Raw genomic sequence first — 20,967 nt, 5'->3', positions numbered from 1 at the left:
TGATAATTTTGTTATCCGTGCTGAAACTGCGCATTTATTAATTACAATGTAGTTCGTTAACTTATTTCACCAGTAGTTTTACATTATAACCACCAGCATTAAAACTATGCCGTTTGTCTTTTTTAAAGATATTTCTTGTTAAGTTTGTGAAATGCAATAAAAAGAAAATTGAATGGTTTCCCGTTAAATATAACATATATTTCACTCGTATGACAGCATATTTCGATATTTTTCACGAGTGCGAATCAATATTTTGTCACACTCGTGAAATATATGTTATATTAAACGGGAAACCATTCAATATCCTCTATTTATTAAAAAAACAACTTCGGTACCACTTAAAGGAATTTTTAATTAGGCCTAACACATCATAAAAAATATTGGATACATTTTATTGACTTTTAACAACATATATATACACTGCCCAGTGTAAATTCCATGCTAAGCGTAGTGTACAGTATGGCTACAGTAAAGTTCTCTTGGTTAGCGAAGATGGCGTTACTCATTATATTAAAACATTTCTGAAAAATGCTGTTGTTCTCTTCACTCATCTCATTTTCAGACAGTATATGTTGAAGTATACAGTAATGTACCAAAAGTATTCGGTCACGTCATATTTTTACTATATATTTCATGCATTTTGAAAAATTTTCAATGAATTTTTTTGATTTCGTTTTTCAGTGTATTTTCTTCATACACTAGTAGACAATTGTTAGCTCTTTTACCTGATAGTTTTTGCATATTTTTCCGCTGCTTAATTTTCCAAAATAGATAAATATAAGCATGTTGCCCGAAATGTGAAGTCACTTTGCTCTTTATTCTTACTTAATGATTTCATTGCTATTTTTTTGAAATCTTAAACATGCAATATCTCTTGATATTAGCTACAGAAATTTATGCAAATATTTTAGCTAGTTCTTGTTGTTTTAACACCATTTGTTTTCAACCAATGCGTTTTTTAAAACCCTTGAACATGTTTATGTTTAATAGCTTAAACATGATTCAGGTTATTTCAAACCATAAACATGTTAGAGTATAAAAAACAGGCCTTATATTGGAATGTATATAATGACACTGATATAAGGGCTAAAACGAAAATTGCACGAGCCAAAATGATTGTGAGTGTTTTGTGTTTTGAAAATTAATCTAAAAGATATAAAAAATTCAAAATTGTCTTTTTTTGAAAAAATAACAAGCAAACATTTGGTAAACTTAGTACTCATGTAGACTCATTCTATTAAATTTTATAGCAAGGAGTTACTTCCCTGTATTGTTCTAGCTAGGCTAATTAGGTCTATACAGTGTCAAACTCTTGTTTTACATGTTTTCTACGTAAGAATTCACAAGTGTATCAATCTATAGATAAACGTATGAGACAAAGAATCTCATAAGAACAGAACTGTAGGATAAAATGACTTCTAATCGTATCATGTCTTTTAGTGTACCAAAGTTAGCTCCCTTGCCAATAACTCTTCACTTCAGGCTGGTCCCACCGCATGATCGAAAGGAAAAGCTGTGTATAAGGCTATTCGGTAAGAACACAAATTTAAGAAAACATATTGCAAATATTGAACTTCTTTAGTATATTGATGTAAACAACCAACAACTTTGTCGACGGAGACTGTTACCCACTGCTTCTGTTGGGATGCTGCAAATTCAATACTGTCTGTCAACGTCTGCAGGGGTCAACCTCCATTTCACACCCTACTCCGTGCAGTATACAGTATATAGATACTGTACATGTTAATACACGAAGTGACATGCGACTGCTGTTTATAATTATTATTTACATTATATTCTAACATCAATGTCTACGACTCTTAAACTTGAAGGGCCCATCCCGTCACGGTGAAAGGGTTTTGCACAAATAAAAAAAAAACTCGTTTCAGAACAGGACGCTAATGTAGCATTTTAAATTTGATGACAGCAATCTTAACTGTATCCGCCTCAGAATGAAATTAATATCCTGATATGTTACTAGACTTCCAACGAAAAGTGAAAAATAAAAATAATTTCATAAAGAATTAATCTGTTTTAATTTATTACAACTTTACTATTTAAGATGTAACAGAGCCAAGAGTATGAGCTGAAAGCATTTAAGAAAGACATTTTCTTTTGAATGTCGCTACCCTACTAATCTGGAAAAATATGAAATTTCAATACTCGAGCCTCATAACACAAATATTGCACTTCCGATTAAGTTTGCATGGAAACAAAATCTAACTTATAATTAGACTCTCATCAGAGGAAATGGATATCGGGTAATTAAATATTTTATTTTAGGTAATACCAGTTGTTGATTGGGAAGTGCATTTGCAAATGAAACAACAAATCCACAAAATATAACAGCATTCAATCAATTTATGACACTCCCTCACTTTCATTGCCTCATTTACATTTATAATAGCAGAAATGACGATAAATTGACATTTTCCAATTTTGTGATATGCTTGTTTTTAAGTACTATTTAAAGAGAGGAATTATAGGCTTAAACTTATTTAAGCTATTTTAGTATGTTTGTTTGAAAATATCTGAAAAATAAATTCAGGAAGTTGGATCATCCCGGACTGTTGCAAGCCTAGAAATGAACACAAGTTAACATCAGCTCCCTGTGCATTAATATGCATGCACACATCAGGTTACACGATTGAATGTTAAGAAGCATTCTTTCACCTAACTATGTAAGGTATTCCTTTTTGATTTGTAGTGAAATGATAGAAATATATTTAAATACATACTGAAACAGTACAAAATTATGTAACCCAACTCTTTGGAACTATAATGATAAGATATTACTGTGAGGACTTTAATGACTGAGCACTTAGTATAGTTGTATTATTAGTAAGTTATATGACACTATGGCGAGCCTGATATAAATATTTAACTTTCATTAATGCTTCTATTTTTGGCGAGACAGGATCATGCAGAGTTGCCTGCCTGGAATAAGGAGAGGCCTGTGTTTGGCTTGCAGGCAATTTACACCTGTGAATCAAACTGTATCTAGGTTACAGCCATATGCCTGTATCCTAGCAACACAACAGCATGTAAGTCAACGTGTGGACTACTTGACCTGCAACTTCAAAAGAACTTCACTATTTATTCTCTGTTTATTTATTTAGTTGAAAAGCTAGGTTTGTTTACTTAAGGTTGCAGATGCTACTGTAGTTGATTATGAAATAAGGTTTGTGTTAAGTTCACAATCACTTTAACTCCTAGAGGCCAATTCGTGATACATGAAACTCTACATAACTTTTCCTATCTATATAACTGCTTGGGTGCGCAAAATTCCCAATGCATTCTTAGCCTTATTTTTCCTAAAAGAAATAAAAAATTCCCTATTATGTGCATCTCTGCATAGATTAAAACTTTTAAAAATACCAAAAAAAAAATCAAATATGGCACAAAATACAGCGAAGATCAGAAAAATAACTGTTAATAGTCAAAATTGGTGAGTTATCATGTAAAGCTAGAATTTAAACTGCATCATAAAACTAGTAAGCATGAACTTGTGAAAAAATCATTAGCAAGTAATTTTTCAAATGTGGTCATATTGATTTTTCCATTATACCCTAGAAAAACACTGCTGTATAATGAGGTGTATATCTTTAGGTATCTGATATAACGTAATTCAACTTTTTCAAGAAAATAACGTACAGTGGATCTCGCTTAATTATTATGATATCGAATATTATCATGTCTTGCTTATAATTGGAATATTTTTTGCAAGTATCAATTTTTTTTATGTAAATGAAGTTAAGATATCCTGCTTATTATGATATGGTTCAACATGAAATCTGGTTTAAAATCACAATATATATATTTTTAAAAAATTATTTTTATAAGCTCTTACCACAGTGGTCATTAGTGTCCCTAATTATCACCAGAGGCTTCAAGCCAGAGTCCCAGCCCAAGATTTGTCCACCAGAAACAAATGAGATCAAGCCATCTTATACCTGTGCTGGTCATGGCTGGGTTGTAGCTGACAGCTAGTACGTAGATAAGACTTATTAGTCCAGTTAGAATATGGTCTCAGTTTAATTCTGATATTGTTAGAACTAGAATCTGGGCGTTTTCCAGCTAATTAACCATTATTTTCACGACCAAGTGTTTCATTGATAGCAATAAATTACATAATAATAATTAATATGTAATTTAACTTCTTATTGGCCAGGAACTTGTGGTGTGTCTTTATACATTTTCACGACACAATGTGGGTCTAGATGAATAATTAATACAAGATGTATCCAGATATTCAATCAGTTATATAAATAACTGCAGTTGCATTATAACAGAGTATTATATTTTTGTAATATAATTCTGATCAAAGCAAAAAACAACCCATCGCTAGACAAACCTAGCTTACAGGCTTGCTCTGTAGTTTTTCATTCAGCTCACTATATATTACTAACAGTGTTGTGGGTGATGATTTTATCATTAACATTTGTTTTTTTTGTTGTGACATAATTACATGTGAAGAAATGGTATGTGGGCATTATGACCTGATCTGGAAGCTTTTGCATACCAGTATGTCATGCATGAACTCTGTGCAAGAAATTAAATTTTTATACCCCCATCAAATTTGCTTGAAGAATTATGGTATGGTGCCATCTATCTGCCTTCAACATTTGTTTGCCTGGAGATTTCCTACATTTTTGGACTGATCTCTTTGAAACTTGTTATGCATACTCACTGTTTAAACTGCCATGTGATACTCTGGTTTGTCAAAAGTTGTAATATAGTGATTTGATTAAACTGAATAAGTAACATTCAAATTGACCAAAAGAAATACACTGTATAAGAGGTAAAAATTACACAAAAATTTGTGTTTGCCTGATAGGCAAGTATAGTCACCAATATTTTAAAACAACATCACAAAACATTAAGTATCACATATCCATATACTGTAAAGGCTGGTTTGAGGTCGTGAACTTGTCCTGGCATAATCACTTTTTGAGCAGTTAATTTGATAGGTTTTTCTCTTGCCCGCAGACCAAATCTACTAGCCTGGGTTTTTAGGTCACCTGAGACGAAGTCTCAAGTGACCTTTTCTAATCGCCTTTTGTCCGTCGTCGTCCGTCGTGCGTCCGTAAACTTTTTACATTTTCGACTTCTTCTCCAAAACCACTTAACAAAATTCAATGAAATTTGGCAGAAAGTTTCTATGGCTGAAGGTCAACCAAAATTGTGAATTATATGGTCCCCACCCCCCAGGGGCCTGAGGGGTGGGGCCAAAAAGGGTCAAATTGACTAAAACTTCAAAAATCTTCTTCTCTACTCTCAGATATGGTGGAGTCAAACACTCTTTATAGATGAAAGGGTCTTGTGGTGTTTTACCAAAATTGTGAATTGCATGACCCTGGGGTCTCACGTTTGCCCCTGGGGAGGGGGTAAACTTTACTATAGTTTATATAGGGAAATCACATTTTTGACTATTATTTGTTGGATTTGTATTGGAATTCATTCTAACTTGTATCAAATTATCAGCATGGGATGACAGTTTGATGGTATGTACATGTTGGCCCTGGTTGACCCCCAGGGGCTGGTGGGCGGGGCTAAAAAGGGTCAAATTGACTGAAATTTCAAAAATCTTCTTCTCTACTCTCAGATATGTTAGAATCAAATACTCTTCATAGATAGAAGGGTCTTAAGGTGCTTTACTAAAATTGTGAATTGCATGACCCTGGGGTCTCACGTTTGCCCCTGGGGAGGGGGTAAACTTTACTATAGTTTATATAGGGAAATCATATTTTTGACTATTATTTGTTGGATTTGTATTGGAATTCATTCTAACTTGTATCAAATTATCAGCATGGGATGACAGTTTGATGGTATGTACATGTTGGCCCTGGTTGACCCCCAGGGGCTGGTGGGCGGGGCCAAAAAGGGTCAAATTGACTGAAATTTCAAAAATCTTCTTCTCTACTATCAGATATGGTAGAATCAAATACTCTTCATAGATGGAAGGGTCTTAAGGTGCTTTACTAAAATTGTGAATTTCATGACCCTGGGGTCTCACGTTTGCCCCTGGGGAGGGGGTAAACTTTACTATAGTTTATATAGGGAAATCACATTTTTGACTATCATTTGTTGGATTTCTATTGGAATTCATTCTAACTTGGTTCAAATTATCAGCATGGGATGACAGTTTGATGGTATGTACATGTTGGCCCTGGTTGACCCCCAGGGGCTGGTGGGCGGGGCCAAAAAGGGTCAAATTGACTGAAATTTCAAAAATCTTCTTCTCTACTCTCAGATATGTTAGAATCAAATACTCTTCATAGATGGAAGGCTCTTCAGGTGCTTTACCAAAATTGTGAATTTCATGACCCTGGGGTCTCACGTTTGCCCCTGGGTAGGGGGTAAACTTTACTATAGTTTATATAGGGAAATCACATTTTTGACTATTATTTGTTGGATTTGTATTGGAATTCATTCTAACTTGGTTCAAATTATCAGCATGGGATTACAGTTTGATGGTATGTACATGTTGGCCCTGGTTGACCCCCAGGGGCTGGTGGGCGGGGCCAAAAAGGGTCAAATTGACTGAAATTTCAAAAATCTTCTTCTCTACTCTCAGATATGTTAGAATCAAATACTCTTCATAGATGGAAGGCTCTTCAGGTGCTTTACCAAAAGTGTGAATTTCATGACCCTGGGGTCTCACGTTTGCCCCTGGGGAGGGGGTAAACTTTACTATAGTTTATATAGGGAAATCACATTTTTGACTATTATTTGTTGGATTTGTATTGGAATTCATTCTAACTTGTATCAAATTATCAGCATGGGATGACACTTTGATGGTATGTACATGTTGGCCCTAGTTGACCCCCAGGGGCTGGTTGGCGGGGCCAAAAAGGGTCAAATTGACTAAAATTTCAAAAATCTTCTTCCCTACTCTCAGATATATGGTAGAATCAAATACTCTTCATAGATGGAAGGGTCTTAAGGTGCTTTACCAAAATTGTGAATTTCATGACCCTGGGGTCTCACGTTTGCCCCTGGGGAGGGGGTAAACTTTACTATAGTTTATATAGGGAAATCACATTTTTGACTATTATTTGTTGGATTTGTATTGGAATTCATTCTAACTTGGTTCAAATTATCAGCATGGGATTACAGTTTGATGTTATGTACGTGTTGGCCCTGGTTGACTCCCAGGGGCTGGTGGGCGGGGCCAAAAAGGGTCAAATTGACTGAAATTTCAAAAATCTTCTTATCTACTATATGTTAGAATCAAATACTCTTCATAGACTGACCCCATTAGGACTGATGGGTGGGGCCAAAAAGGGTCAATTTAGTTGGCCGAAATATTTCAAATCTTAGGTGACCGTTAAGGCCCTTTGGGCCTCTTGTTTCCTTGCCTTGTCGTTCCTTTACCTACTCCTTAGGTAGTAATATCTAATGCTGTGTGTGTGAATTAGAATCTTGATTAATAAGTTTTAATATTGTAGACTAGTTGATTTGTTTCCCCCTTTGTAATATTTGTGTACTTTACTATATCTCTCTTCTTTGCTGTTTTTGTGGATTCTTTAGATTTAACATTAAACAAGCTGCTACACAGCCTTTTGTATTAAGACTATGGGCACCTGCTGCCTAAATTCCTGCCAATCTGACTGCATCTGGCTGATATTATGTGCATGAGGTTATCCAAAATTTCTTACTACAAAGTTATAATACATTGTATATAATTTTGTCTTTGTAACAGTGCTCCAAGTCCTCTTATGATGTGTTCTGCTGTGCATATTACCATGCATAATGCACACAAATACCACAAAATATTAGATAGTGGTTTACTGCTTACATGACTCCGCCTCTTGCTACCCGGGAAAGATTAGTGGTTTACTGCCTACATGACTCTGCCTCTTGCTACCCGGGAAAGATTAGTGGTTTACTGCTTACATGACTCCGCCTCTTGCTACCCGGGAAAGATTAGTGGTTACTGCCTACATGACTCTGCCTCTTGCTACCCGGGAAAGATTAGTGGTTACTGCCTACATGACTCCGCCTCTTGCTACTCGGGAAAGATTAGTGGTTTACTGCCTACATGACTCCGCCTCTTGCTACCCGGGAAAGATTAGTGGTTTACTGCCTACATGACTCCGCCTCTTGCTACCCGGGAAAGATTAGTGGTTTACTGCCTACATGACTCCGCCTCTTGCTACCCGGGAAAGATTAGTGGTTTACTGCCTACATGACTCCGCCTCTTGCTACCCGGGACAGATTAGTGGTTTACTGCGTACATGACTCCGCCTCTTGCTACCCGGGAAAGATTAGTTACAGGTTTACTGCCTACATGACTCCGCCTCTTGCTACCCGGGAAAGATTAGTTACAGGTTTACTGCCTACATGACTCCGCCTCTTGCTACCCGGGAAAGATTAGTTACTGATTTACTGCGTACATGACTCCGCCTCTTACTACCCGGGACAGATTAGTGGTTTACTGCATACATGACTCTGTCTCTTACTACCCGGGAAAGATTAGTTACAGGTTTACTGCCTACATGACTCCGCCTCTTAGCTTGCTATCCTGAAAAGATTAGTGGTTTACTGCATACATGACTCCGCCTCTTGCTACCCGGGAAAGATTAGTGGTTTACTGCATACATGACTCCGCCTCTTGCTACCCGGGAAAGATTAGTTACAGGTTTACTGCGTACATGACTCCGCCTCTTACTACCCGGGACAGATTAGTGGTTTACTGCGTACATGACTCCGCCTCTTGCTACCCGGGAAAGATTAGTTACAGGTTTACTGCCTACATGACTCTGCCTCTTGCTACCCGGGAAAGATTAGTTACAGGTTTACTGCGTACATGACTCCGCCTCTTAGCTTGCTACCCGGGAAAGATTAGTTACAGGTTTACTGCCTACATGACTCCGCCTCTTACTACCCGGGACAGATTAGTGGTTTACTGCCTACATGACTCCGCCTCTTGCTACCCGGGAAAGATTAGTTACAGGTTTACTGCCTACATGACTCCGCCTCTTGCTACCCGGGAAAGATTAGTGGTTTACTGCCTACATGACTCCGCCTCTTGCTACCCGGGACAGATTAGTGGTTTACTGCGTACATGACTCCGCCTCTTGCTACCCGGGACAGATTAGTGGTTTACTGCCTACATGACTCCGCCTCTTGCTACCCGGGAAAGATTAGTTACAGGTTTACTGCCTACATGACTCCGCCTCTTGCTACCCGGGACAGATTAGTTACTGGTTTACTGCCTACATGACTCCGGCTCTTGCTACCCGGGAAAGATTAGTTACAGGTTTACTGCCTACATGACTCCGCCTCTTACTACCCGGGACAGATTAGTGGTTTACTGCATACATGACTCTGCCTCTTGCTACCCGGGAAAGATTAGTGGTTACTGCCTACATGACTCCGCCTCTTACTACCCGGGACAGATTAGTGGTTTACTGCCTACATGACTCCGCCTCTTGCTACCCGGGAAAGATTAGTTACAGGTTTACTGCCTACATGACTCCGCCTCTTGCTACCCGGGACAGATTAGTTACAGGTTTACTGCCTACATGACTCTGCCTCTTGCTACCCGGGAAAGATTAGTTACTGATTTACTGCGTACATGACTCTGCCTCTTGCTACCCGGGAAAGATTAGTGGTTTACTGCGTACATGACTCCGCTTCTTGCTACCCGGGAAAGATTAGTGGTTTACTGCGTACATGACTCCGCCTCTTGCTACCCGGGAAAGATTAGTTACTGATTTACTGCGTACATGACTCCGCCTCTTAGCTTGCTATCCTGAAAAGATTAGTTACAGGTTTACTGCGTACATGACTCCGCCTCTTAGCTTGCTATTCTGAAAAGATTAGTTACAGGTTTACTGCGTACATGACTCCGCCTCTTAGCTTGCTATCCTGAAAAGATTAGTTACTGATTTACTGCGTACATGACTCCGCCTCTTAGCTTGCTATCCTGAAAAGATTAGTTACTGATTTACTGCGTACATGACTCCGCCTCTTAGCTTGCTACCCGGGAAAGATTAGTTACAGGTTTACTGCGTACATGACTCCGCCTCTTAGCTTGCTACCCGGGAAAGATTAGTTACAGGTTTACTGCGTACATGACTCCGCCTCTTAGCTTGCTACCCGGGAAAGATTAGTTACAGGTTTACTGCGTACATGACTCCGCCTCTTAGCTTGCTACCCGGGAAAGATTAGTTACAGGTTTACTGCGTACATGACTCCGCCTCTTACTACCCGGGAAAGATTAGTTACAGGTTTACTGCGTACATGACTCCGCCTCTTACTACCCGGGACAGATTAGTTACTGGTTTACTGCCTACATGACTCCGCCTCTTACTACCCGGGACAGATTAGTTACAGGTTTACTGCCTACATGACTCTGCCTCTTGCTACCCGGGACAGATTAGTGATTTACTGCGTACATGACTCCGCCTCTTAGCTTGCTATCCTGAAAAGATTAGTTACTGATTTACTGCGTACATGACTCCGCCTCTTAGCTTGCTATCCTGAAAAGATTAGTTACTGATTTACTGCGTACATGACTCCGCCTCTTAGCTTGCTATCCTGAAAAGATTAGTTACTGATTTACTGCGTACATGACTCCGCCTCTTAGCTTGCTATCCTGAAAAGATTAGTTACTGATTTACTGCGTACATGACTCCGCCTCTTAGCTTGCTATCCTGAAAAGATTAGTTACTGAATTACTGCGTACATGACTCCGCCTCTTAGCTTGCTATCCTGAAAAGATTAGTTACTGATTTACTGCGTACATGACTCCGCCTCTTAGCTTGCTATCCTGAAAAGATTAGTTACTGATTTACCGCGTACATGACTCCGCCTCTTAGCTTGCTATCCTGAAAAGATTAGTTACTGATTTACCTCGTACATGACTCCGCCTCTTAGCTTGCTATCCTGAAAAGATTAGTTACTGATTTACTGCGTACATGACTCCGCCTCTTAGCTTGCTATCCTGAAAAGATTAGTTACTGATTTACTGCGTACATGACTCCGCCTCTTAGCTTGCTATCCTGAAAAGATTAGTTACTGATTTACTGCGTACATGACTCCGCCTCTTAGCTTGCTATCCTGAAAAGATTAGTTACAGGTTTACTGCGTACATGACTCCGCCTCTTGCTACCCGGGAAAGATTAGTTACAGGTTTACTGCCTACATGACTCCGCCTCTTGCTACCCGGGACAGATTAGTTACAGGTTTACTGCCTACATGACTCGTCTCTTACTACCCGGGACAGATTAGTGGTTACTGCGTACATGACTCCGCCTCTTAGCTTGCTATCCTGAAAAGATTAGTTACATGTACTAGTTTACTTCCTTCACTAATAGTAAATTGAATCACAAGTTTTGAAATCCAGATTCAAACTTTACCAGCAGCTATTTATAATATTGTTTTGATTACTACTGTAAATTAGAATTTTTTTGCATCATGTCTGTGGTGGTCACTGGTGTGATGTGACACTTGATTATAGCCGTGATGTTCGTTTGCATGACCTCTTGTGTACTATCTTCATCACATTGTTCTGTTTCCTCTGAACATTTTTGTTTTATTAACTATGAACTAAACACATTCCAGTCCACTTCTCTCTTGTTCAAGTTCCAATTCAAATTTCAGATTTTTGATATACTTTTGATTGCATGTGGTCTATGGATTTAATATCCTTTTTAATTCTGGTCTATGGATGTGAACACTAACCTCTTGATGAATTAGGGACTGGTGATGCCTTGTTACCCATTGTTCCACTTTTTATCAATATAACTTTATCACTGCTCTATGGTCACTGCTAAACACATTTACTTTGCTATGGGCTATTAGATTCTACCTGATTTTTTCATAATTTCCTTTTGTTTTGTCTCTTGCAGCATGCATTTTATGAACTTTATTTTGTATTGCAGCATTAAAAGCATGTATTGTATTTGTTTTTTTTGCAGCATGTATGCCATTATTTTTTCTTGCAGCATGTGTTACATATACTTTTTATCTTGCAGCATGTATTTCTCACAAAATTTGTATAAAAAAAAGCTCGATCATTGCACTTGCTTTTTGTTCTTTGGTTGAAGTACCGTAGTGGATGGTATATATGAGAATATTTATGTACATTTCTAAAGCTGCTGTCATCAGTCCACATGGTGTCTTATCATGTATAGAGCACTAACACACTTTGTATCTTTTAATTTATACAATATAGGCACTTACTCTAGATGATGAGCTGATAAAATATTAAACATGTACATCTATATTGATTCTTATATTGGCTATAACTGTAGGAATGGATTATATTAGAGACTACATAAAAATGTACATACATGTATATGGTTTGAATGCAGTCTGCATTTTCTAATAAGGAAGCACATCTGATAATTTTAAATGCATGAAACAATACTAGGAAGGATAATGCTCTTTCTGTGCAGACTGACAAGAACAAGCTTGATTTGATTGAATTTGAAACAGTTGATAGGATTTATGATTTCAGGAAGGTTATTTCTGAGTTTTCCAGTTTTCTAAGTGTGAATTATTTTAATTGCTACAAAGATAAGAATTTACTATATATGGAACTGGAGATTTACAGGATACAGAGTTAAACATTGTCTTGGATTTTAAGAGGTTCGTTAATGAAATTTCTTTTTGAAAACATTTATTTAATGACTATACAAAACTCTAATCACCCCTTGGTGCTATTGAACATGTACATTTATACATATATCTGGACTCCCAAACAGGCATGCACCTGCAGGTTTCTTTCTAGAAAAAAAAATATAACAAACAAAATGCATAAACATACATTCAAACTCCAAACAGAATCTCAAATGCTGACCAACTCGCATTAAATAAAGACGAAAACAGGGCAAAGACAATTTGAAAATACTTGATTCAATTCAAACTGATTTGTCACCATGTTGTCATTCAGGGTGAAAATACTAAATCACTAAAAATGATTTCGAAGGGGAAATGTCCTTGACCTACGTTCAAGGTCACAGAGATCAAATATGCTAAAAGCTTTTAAACAACTTCTGAATAACCAACAAACCCAGAGACCTGATATTAGGCCTGTAGTGTGCTGGAACAATCCCTTTTCAAATCAAAGACTGACATACTTTCAAGGTCAAAGTGTCTAATGTGTTGAAATTCTGAATAGCAACAAGTGCAGGGTTATAATATTGGGCCAGTAGGTGTGTTGATCATGATCTTAAAGTCGACATGAACTGTCTAAACTTTAATGTTGCATTAGTAGCAGGTGAGTGATACAGACCCATTTGGCCTCTTGTTTATCAAGGTTTTGAAATGTTTTGTTTAACATTTCCGTACTGCATGTTTACACTATGTGTCTGATATCAACATTGATGTTGAAGTTGTCATTAGTACGTCTGTGTGTCTTTCAGAGAAAAATGGCATCCTCAAAACTTGGGCAGGCAACTAGGCTGAATGGAACAGAGAAGAACATATGGTGAGTTATTATACCCCGACCCCACTAAGTAAAGTGGGGTATATTGTAATTACTTTGTGTGTCTGTCCGCCCCTGATCAGTTTGTGTAAAGGATATCTCTTACTGGGCAGATAGAGTTCATATTCACTCTGTAACACATCTTCACTAGCCAAAGGCTCCTAACTTTGTATTCACCCTTGGCAGCAGATAAAGCCTTGTTTTTAGCTCTCCTGGTCTAAAGGACCTTTAGCTTATGCCATGGTGCAACGTCCGTCATCAGTCAAATTTTCCTAAAAACTGCTATCAGTCATGAATGACTAAATGGAATTTGACCAAATTTAGTCTGAATCATCCTTGGATGAATTTTGCATGAGTGATGTGTCAGGGGCCAGATGGGTGGCATGGGGCCCAATAGGGGAATATAAGAAATTCTTTAAATTCCTTCTTCTTCTGTAGGAATGAAAGGCTTTGGTATATGTCTTGCTTAAAGCAAACTTGAAGAAGGGGAACCTATTTTGTATGAATAAACCATGGGTTTAGCACCCTCAAGGGGTGTGTCCTAGACTCGGTCATAACTGGAACAAGGATGTAAGCCTTATCTATCAGTCAATCAACCATGAGATGGCTTGAGCTACATTTTCACCTTTGACCTCCATTAAAAGAAATTGTCGGGGCTCTATCTCCTAAATTATTTGAGACTGGAACTTCATGCAATCTGTGATATCACTTATTTGTTTTCACATCTGAATTCTGATATTGCCTACTAAAATTAGTAAATTAATTCGCATTTATACCACCAAATGCAATCAAATAATTAAATGCCATAGAAGATATGGTGTCTCGTGAAGCAATTTCATAGTAAAGTGGCACAACTTACCAGTAAACATCTACAGTATTTGCAATACTTTTCCTTTTGGTCCTGCACAAGTTTATCATCTGTTCATTCTTGTCCTATAATTTTACATTTATTGAGGGACTGTTTGCTGAATTGTCTTGTTGTTATTATGACCTAAGGCATTTCTCATACTTTTATTAATGGTTGAAAAATCCTTGATATGTGACAATTATATCGACAAACTACACGCTCGTGACAGGAACAGTTTCTTTCTCCATTGAGTATGTAGTTACATAATGTTTAGAAACAGTCCATACCTGAGTTATAAACATGGACTTATTTGTAGATTCGTGTGGTCATCGGTCAAGATTATAGATTGAAGGTCAAACTTGTACATATTTACACGATATCCCCTATGTGGAGTCTGGTTGTCTTTGTTCAATCACAATATTCAAGAATTATCTATTAGAAAGTTTTGCATTATTTAGAAAATTTATTGAGTTATTGCAGTGATTGGGAGATTTGGGGGAACTGGCTTTCACATTGTCAATTCAGATGCATCACAAACATATCTGCTCAGTTCTAAGTCGTTTATCTGAATCCAAAGTTGTATTTCAAATATGAATTACAATATGGAAGGAAATAACTGTAGATTATCTCACATGGACCATACAATTATGTAATCTTGTAATGACCAAATAACTGACATTAAACTACATTGTGTAGGAATATTATACAGAAATGTGATAATATTGACAGGGTGGAGTTTGGAAAGTTAGCTGGAGAACATCAAGCCTTAAACCTTGGTCAGGTAAGAACATGATACTTACAGCCTTTATAGTCGTCTAGATGTAGAAGGGGAGATTTAACAATATGATTATTCCCCTACTGGTGCAGGGCTTTTTCTGTGGGTTTTTTGGGGCCAATAATGGGCCCCATTCCCAATTGAAATTATTTCATATTTAAGCCAAATTCCCAAAATTTGCAGTTTACTCCTGAAAAAATCTTTCCCAATTCACCAATTTTCTTCCCAAAATGAGACAAAAAGGCCCTTTCCCAAACTAGTGAGAAAAAGCCCTGAGGTGAAACTGTCCGAGACTACAGTTTTCCTCTCCGTACGTCTTGTGTCTGTAAGTAATCCCAAAGTTTGTCAGCTCTATAGCAGCCTCATTCCTTAAGGTATTTTGATCAATCTTCACACAATGATAAAAAAAAAAACACCATTGTATATCGGACAATACTAAATTGCGGGTTTTTTTGGGTCAAGGTCAAGGTCACTATTACTAATATTAGCAGTACCCAGTATGCTTGTTTACTTAGCAATTTACGGAGTGAATAATTTAGAAAATACTGTGTATAGATGGTGGGTCCGATGTATATTACTAAATGTTAACTTTATTGTGCAATAACTGCAAAACAAGTTATATCAACATATATAAGTCATTTTTTTGGGCCTGGATGGAAGAACAAGTCTTAATGTTGGACGAAACCGTAGTATCCAGAGAAAACCATGTGATAAGGCAGAGGTCCAATCGGATAATTGAACCCTGGTGGTCTTGGTGAAAGGCGAATGTTCATTTGTGCAAATGTGCAAATGACCTATTACATATTGGTACAGAAACGTACAGAAGACATGTTCTGTTTTATAGGGTTTTCCTGATTTCAAACCACCTCAACACGTTATTGATGAGATGGTAAAAGCAGTTAACTCGGACAATGCCTTACTAGCACAGTATGCTCGTAGTTACGTAAGTATACAACAAATCGTATGAATATTTTTCAGATGTTGACTTAGTGTTTAATCCAGATCATATCTGTTTAATATTTTGCTTAGAATAGTAACTTGAGTTTTTCATCCAGATCATATCTGTTTAAATTTCAATATTTTGCTTAGAATAGTTACCTGAGATAATAATACTATTTTTTGTCAACTTTGCAGAACAAATGAAGACAATTTGGGGAGTAAATTGCTTCTCTTAGTCTTTAGCTAGCTATATATAGACTAAAGCTGAAAGATATTGCCTTGATGTCCCTTACATATGTATGAAACTGTGTTACCTATCATCATTTATATTGCTTAATTAAAAAAAATACACAAAGATATAGATACTGCAGATGTACCTATTTTGTACACAGCCATATCAGATTACATTGGGTTTCAGTGTAAGAAATGAGCCGTTGATGTCTGCAGTACTAAATAGTTGGTGATATTCTTGGTCGTTATATATAATATAACATATAATGTTTGTCTGAACTTTCTTTCGTGGTTTGGAGCTTGTAAATTATTTCATGGGTACAAACGTTTGTGGTTAGCCTGTGCAACAGTAATACTACAATTGATGTACATGTATTTGTATTTGTGGTTCCATAGGAATGATGAAAACAACAAAAGTTTATACATGTACACAATATATGAATGTCTCACTAATATATGATGTCTAAAATATGTTTACCAGTTTAATGCAAAATTTTTAGAAGGCAGTGTTGCATGAAATTCAAAATGTAAGAAGTATGAAGTATGAAGAGTATTGAGATATTATGGTTTGATCACAGGGACATCCACGTCTGGTAAATGTCTTGGCCAAGCTGTACGGCCCTATCATGAATCACGAGATCAACCCAATGACCGAAATCACTGTGTGTGTGGGGGCTTATGGTGTGCTCTTCTGTGCTGTCCAGGGATTGGTGAACCCTGGGGATGAGGTGAGTGCTGAGCTGCAATTTTTTCTACTTTCTCGTGTCCTAATATATATCCATAAGCATTCTTTTTCTTAATAATACTTCTGCAGAAATAATTTATTGTGATATGTGCAGTATATTTTTAGTTTGATGATTAAAGCTTGGTGATTATATTGTTATTATCCTCATCAACAGGTTATCATCGTTGAGCCATATTTTGACTGTTATGAACCCATGGCCATGGTAGCTGGAGCGACGCCAGTGTTCGTACCTATTAGACCAGTGAGTAAAATCAGTAATGTACTGTTCAGTGTTTGTGTCGGAGTCTGTAGTGTGCAGTGTTTGTGTATTAGGGACTGTGATGTCCAGTGTTTGTGTGTTTGAGACAGTGATGTCCAGTTACTGTAATTGAGACGGTGATGTCTAGTTACTGTAATTGAGACTGTGATGTCCAGTTACTGTAATTGAGACTGTGATGTCCAGTTACTGTAATTGAGACGGTGATGTCCAGTTACTGTAATTGAGACTGTGATGTCCAGTTACTGTAATTGAGACTGTGATGTCCAGTGTTCGTGTGTTTGAGACGGTAATGTCCAGTTACTGTAATTGAGACTGTGATGTCCAGTTACTGTAATTGAGACGGTGATGTCCAGTTACTGTAATTGAGACAGTGATGTCCAGTTACTGTAAATTGAGACTGTGGATGTCCAGTTACTGTAATTGAGTCTGTGATGTCCAGTTACTGGTATTGAGACAGTGATGAGTCCAGTTACTGTAATTGAGACTGTGATGTCCAGTTACTGTAATTGAGACAGTGATGTCCAGTTACTGTAATTGAGACTGTGATGTCCAGTTACTGTAATTGAGACTGTGATGTCCAGTTACTGTAATTGAGACGGTGATGTCCAGTTACTGTAATTGAGACTGTGATGTCCAGTTACTGTAATTGAGACAGTGATGTCCAGTTACTGTAATTGAGACGGTGATGTCCATGATATCCAGTGATTGTGTATTTGAGATTATTGATGTCCAATATTGTGAATTTCAGACAAAGAGTGGTGTTATGTCCAGTGCAGACTGGAAGCTTGATCCTGAAGAGTTGGCCAGCAAATTCAACAGTAAAACAAAGGCCATCATCATCAACAATCCAAACAACCCCATTGGCAAAGTAAGTTGCTGAAACTTTCCTGAAAATCACAACTAGTGAGGAAAGACCAAGTTTGTTGTGAAACATCCTTAAACTGTGAGGGAGAACCACTTCTGTATGAACTGATGAGAGGCCAGGCCAAAATATGGGAAATACAGCAAATTATTTAAAATCCTTCTTATGTCGGAATTGGTGAATTTCGCTGATATTGGTTCTGAAGCATCCTTGGGTAAAGGGGAACCCGATATTGGTTCTGAAGCATCCTTGGGTAAAGGGGAACCAATTTTGTATAAGCAGTGGGTATGGCCCGAGGTTCCTGAGGAGCGGGGCCTAATAGGGGAAATATATCAAACATTTCCATTACCACTGAAAGATCAAGATGAGCAATAAAGGCCCTCTGGACCTCTTGTTATCTTTGTTCTGTTTGTATCATATATGTACCAATAATTGCTGTATTAATTTCATGTATTTTGTAATGTATGTTAATAAGCCAGACAAGAACTTTCGACTTTTTAGGTCATCTGACCCGAAGGGTCAGGATGACCTATAGTCATCATGTTTCGTCCGTCGTCGTGCGCCGTCCGCCGTCCGCCGTTCGCCGTTCGCCGTCCGCCGTGCGTAAACTTTTCACATTTCAAACTTCTTCTCAAGTTCCACCAGTGGGATTGAGCTGAAACTTGCCTGAAATGATGCTGGGATGGTCCCGACCAAGTGTTGTTATTTTTCGGGTCGGTCTGAAATCCAAGATGGCCGCCACAGCCGCCATTTTGAAAACACATTTGAAACTTCTTCTCGAGTTCCACCAGTGCTTTTGAGCTGAAACTTGCCTGAAATGATCCTGAGATGATCCCGACCAAGTGTTGTTATTTTTCAGGTCGGTCAGATATTCAAGATGGCCGCCATGGCAACCATCTTGAAAAACACATTTTAAACTTCTTCTCCAGTTCCACTGGTGCCATTGAGTTGGAAATTGTTTAGGATGTTAAGGAGGGAGAGCCAACAAAGTGTTGTTATTTTTCGGCTTCGTAAAAACTTTGACATGGCAGCCACGTCGGCCATTTTGTAACATGATTGCGCAATCACGGTTCTTCTGAACAACACCTATTTGAAACTTCTTCTCAAATTCCAATAGTGGGATTCAGTTCTTACTTACCAAAAATGATCCTGAGATGGTCCTGACCAAGTGTTGTTATTTTTCAGGTCAGTCAGAAATCCAAGATGGCCACTGACATGAAAACCATTTTATTTCTCCAGTTCACTGGGCGATTGAGCGAATGGGAGTTAGGAGGAGGCAAAATGGTTTTTTCGCTTCTAAACTTTCTGGACCACGGCAGCCATTTAACATGACGATTGTTTCTGACACAATTTCAATCTTCTCGAACCAATGGATTCCCATACAAAATGATCCTGGTCCTGACCATGTGATTTTCAGGGGCAATCAAGGCGCATGCACCATCTTGAAACATAAACTTCTTCCCTTCCACTGGTGCCATGAACTGGATGTAGATTTAAAAGAGGCCAAAGTTGTTATTTTTCGGGTCCCGTATAATAATTCGACTGGAGGCCAGGTGGCTGTTTGGACATGATGCCCAGTTACTGTATTGAACGTGATGTCCATACTGTAATTAGACTTTGATGTCAAATTACATGTTGAGACTGTGAGTCCATTACGTATCGAGAATGATGTCAGTCTGTAGATTGAGACCTGTGTCCAGTGTTATTAATTGAGACGGTGAGTCCATGATATCCAGTGACTGGTGTATTTGAGATATTGATGTCCAATATTTAAATTTCAACAAGAGTGGGTTACTGTCATGCAACGAAGCTTGATCTGAAGAGGTGTGCCAGAATTCAACAGTAAGGAAAAGGCAGCATCACACACCAAAACCTGGCAAGTAGTTGCTGAATCTTTGGCCTGAAATCACAACTATTGAAACCAAGTTGTTGGAACACCTTAACGTGAGGGGACCACTTCTGTTGAACTGATGAGCATGGCAAATCATGGAATACATCAATTTTAAAATCACTCTATGTGAATTGGGAATTTCCTGAATATTGTCGAAGCATCTTGGGTAAGGGGAACCCGATATGTTCCTGAGCATCTGGTAGGAACCAATTTGTATAAGCATGTGTTGCCCGAGGTCTGGGAGCGGGACCTAAATGGGGAATTATCAACCCATTACCACTGAAGATCAGGCAATAAAGGCCCTCTGGACCTCTTGTTATCTTTGTTCTGTTTGTATCATATATGTACCAATAATTGCTGTATTAATTTCATGTATTTTGTAATGTATGTTAATAAGCCAGACAAGAACTTTCGACTTTTGATGACCTTGTCCTGTTTTGTAATTGTACAAAATAGTCCAATTTTCACTTAGTTCATGATGACCTTGACCTTTTCTCCAGGTTTTCCAGAAGGATGAACTCCAGGTGATAGCTGACCTTTGTATAAAGCATGATGCTATATGTATAGCTGATGAGGTATATGAATGGCTGACCTACGACAACTGTAAACATGTTAAGATTGGTGAGTTTACGAGAGTACTTTACTTAGTAATACACAGCACCTGTTTGTCAACTTTAACTTTGTCAGTTGAATATAGCACTAAGTCAGGTGAAGTTGTCTTGATCCCTACCCAGAACAGTCTGTGTTTCTCAGCTGAGGTCATGGCCCTTCTTGTGCTGTAATGATTATGTCTTTGGGCAACACATTTTCCCCCAATGCCTCTGGATATCATGTCAGAGGTACCTGTGTGTTGTTCAGTGGAGTATAGCAGCCAGCTGCCATATTTACAAGGCATCTGTGCCTCAAAACAACTCGGGCTGTCACAAGACTAGATAACTCCGCAATAATACACCACCTAGAAGTTATCAACCGATTCA

At 38.0% G+C, this 20,967-nt stretch overlaps 1 protein-coding gene across 3 annotated transcripts; it reads left to right on the top strand.

Annotated features, from left to right (window-relative positions):
* Window positions 1-1,463: 1,463 nt before the first annotated feature.
* LOC117322135 (kynurenine--oxoglutarate transaminase 3-like) lies at window positions 1,464-20,786 on the top strand. 3 transcript variants are annotated; one of them, XM_033876900.1, is made up of 9 exons: window positions 1,465-1,532; window positions 2,918-3,044; window positions 13,380-13,444; window positions 15,018-15,069; window positions 15,908-16,006; window positions 16,812-16,961; window positions 17,133-17,219; window positions 17,986-18,105; window positions 20,491-20,786. In XM_033876900.1, exons 2-9 carry the CDS (start codon window positions 2,922-2,924, stop codon window positions 20,770-20,772), a joined length of 978 nt encoding a protein of 325 aa, XP_033732791.1. In that variant the 5' UTR covers window positions 1,465-1,532; window positions 2,918-2,921; the 3' UTR covers window positions 20,773-20,786. The 3 variants fall into 3 exon arrangements, with proteins under 3 accessions (XP_033732793.1, XP_033732791.1, XP_033732792.1); XM_033876901.1 differs by having other exon boundaries at window positions 1,467-1,532; window positions 2,909-3,044; XM_033876902.1 differs by lacking the exon at window positions 2,918-3,044 and having other exon boundaries at window positions 1,464-1,532.
* The last annotated feature ends 181 nt before the right edge of the window (window positions 20,787-20,967 follow it).

The sequence above is a fragment of the Pecten maximus genome, chromosome 2 (genome assembly GCF_902652985.1).
Source record: "Pecten maximus chromosome 2, xPecMax1.1, whole genome shotgun sequence".
NCBI classification, from domain to species: domain Eukaryota; kingdom Metazoa; phylum Mollusca; class Bivalvia; order Pectinida; family Pectinidae; genus Pecten; species Pecten maximus.
The sequence above is the reverse complement of the archived record's forward strand: the minus strand, read 5'-3'. Positions and strand labels throughout refer to the sequence as shown.

Bases quoted from the DNA above. Each gene is read 5' to 3' on its own strand.
- LOC117322135 (XM_033876900.1), top strand. From the start codon at position 2,922: ATGCAGAGTTGCCTGCCTGGAATAAGGAGAGGCCTGTGTTTGGCTTGC. The intron at 16,007-16,811 runs GTAAGTATACAA...GTTTGATCACAG, and splicing joins CACAGTATGCTCGTAGTTAC to GGACATCCACGTCTGGTAAA. The intron at 17,220-17,985 runs GTGAGTAAAATC...TGTGAATTTCAG, and splicing joins TGTTCGTACCTATTAGACCA to ACAAAGAGTGGTGTTATGTC.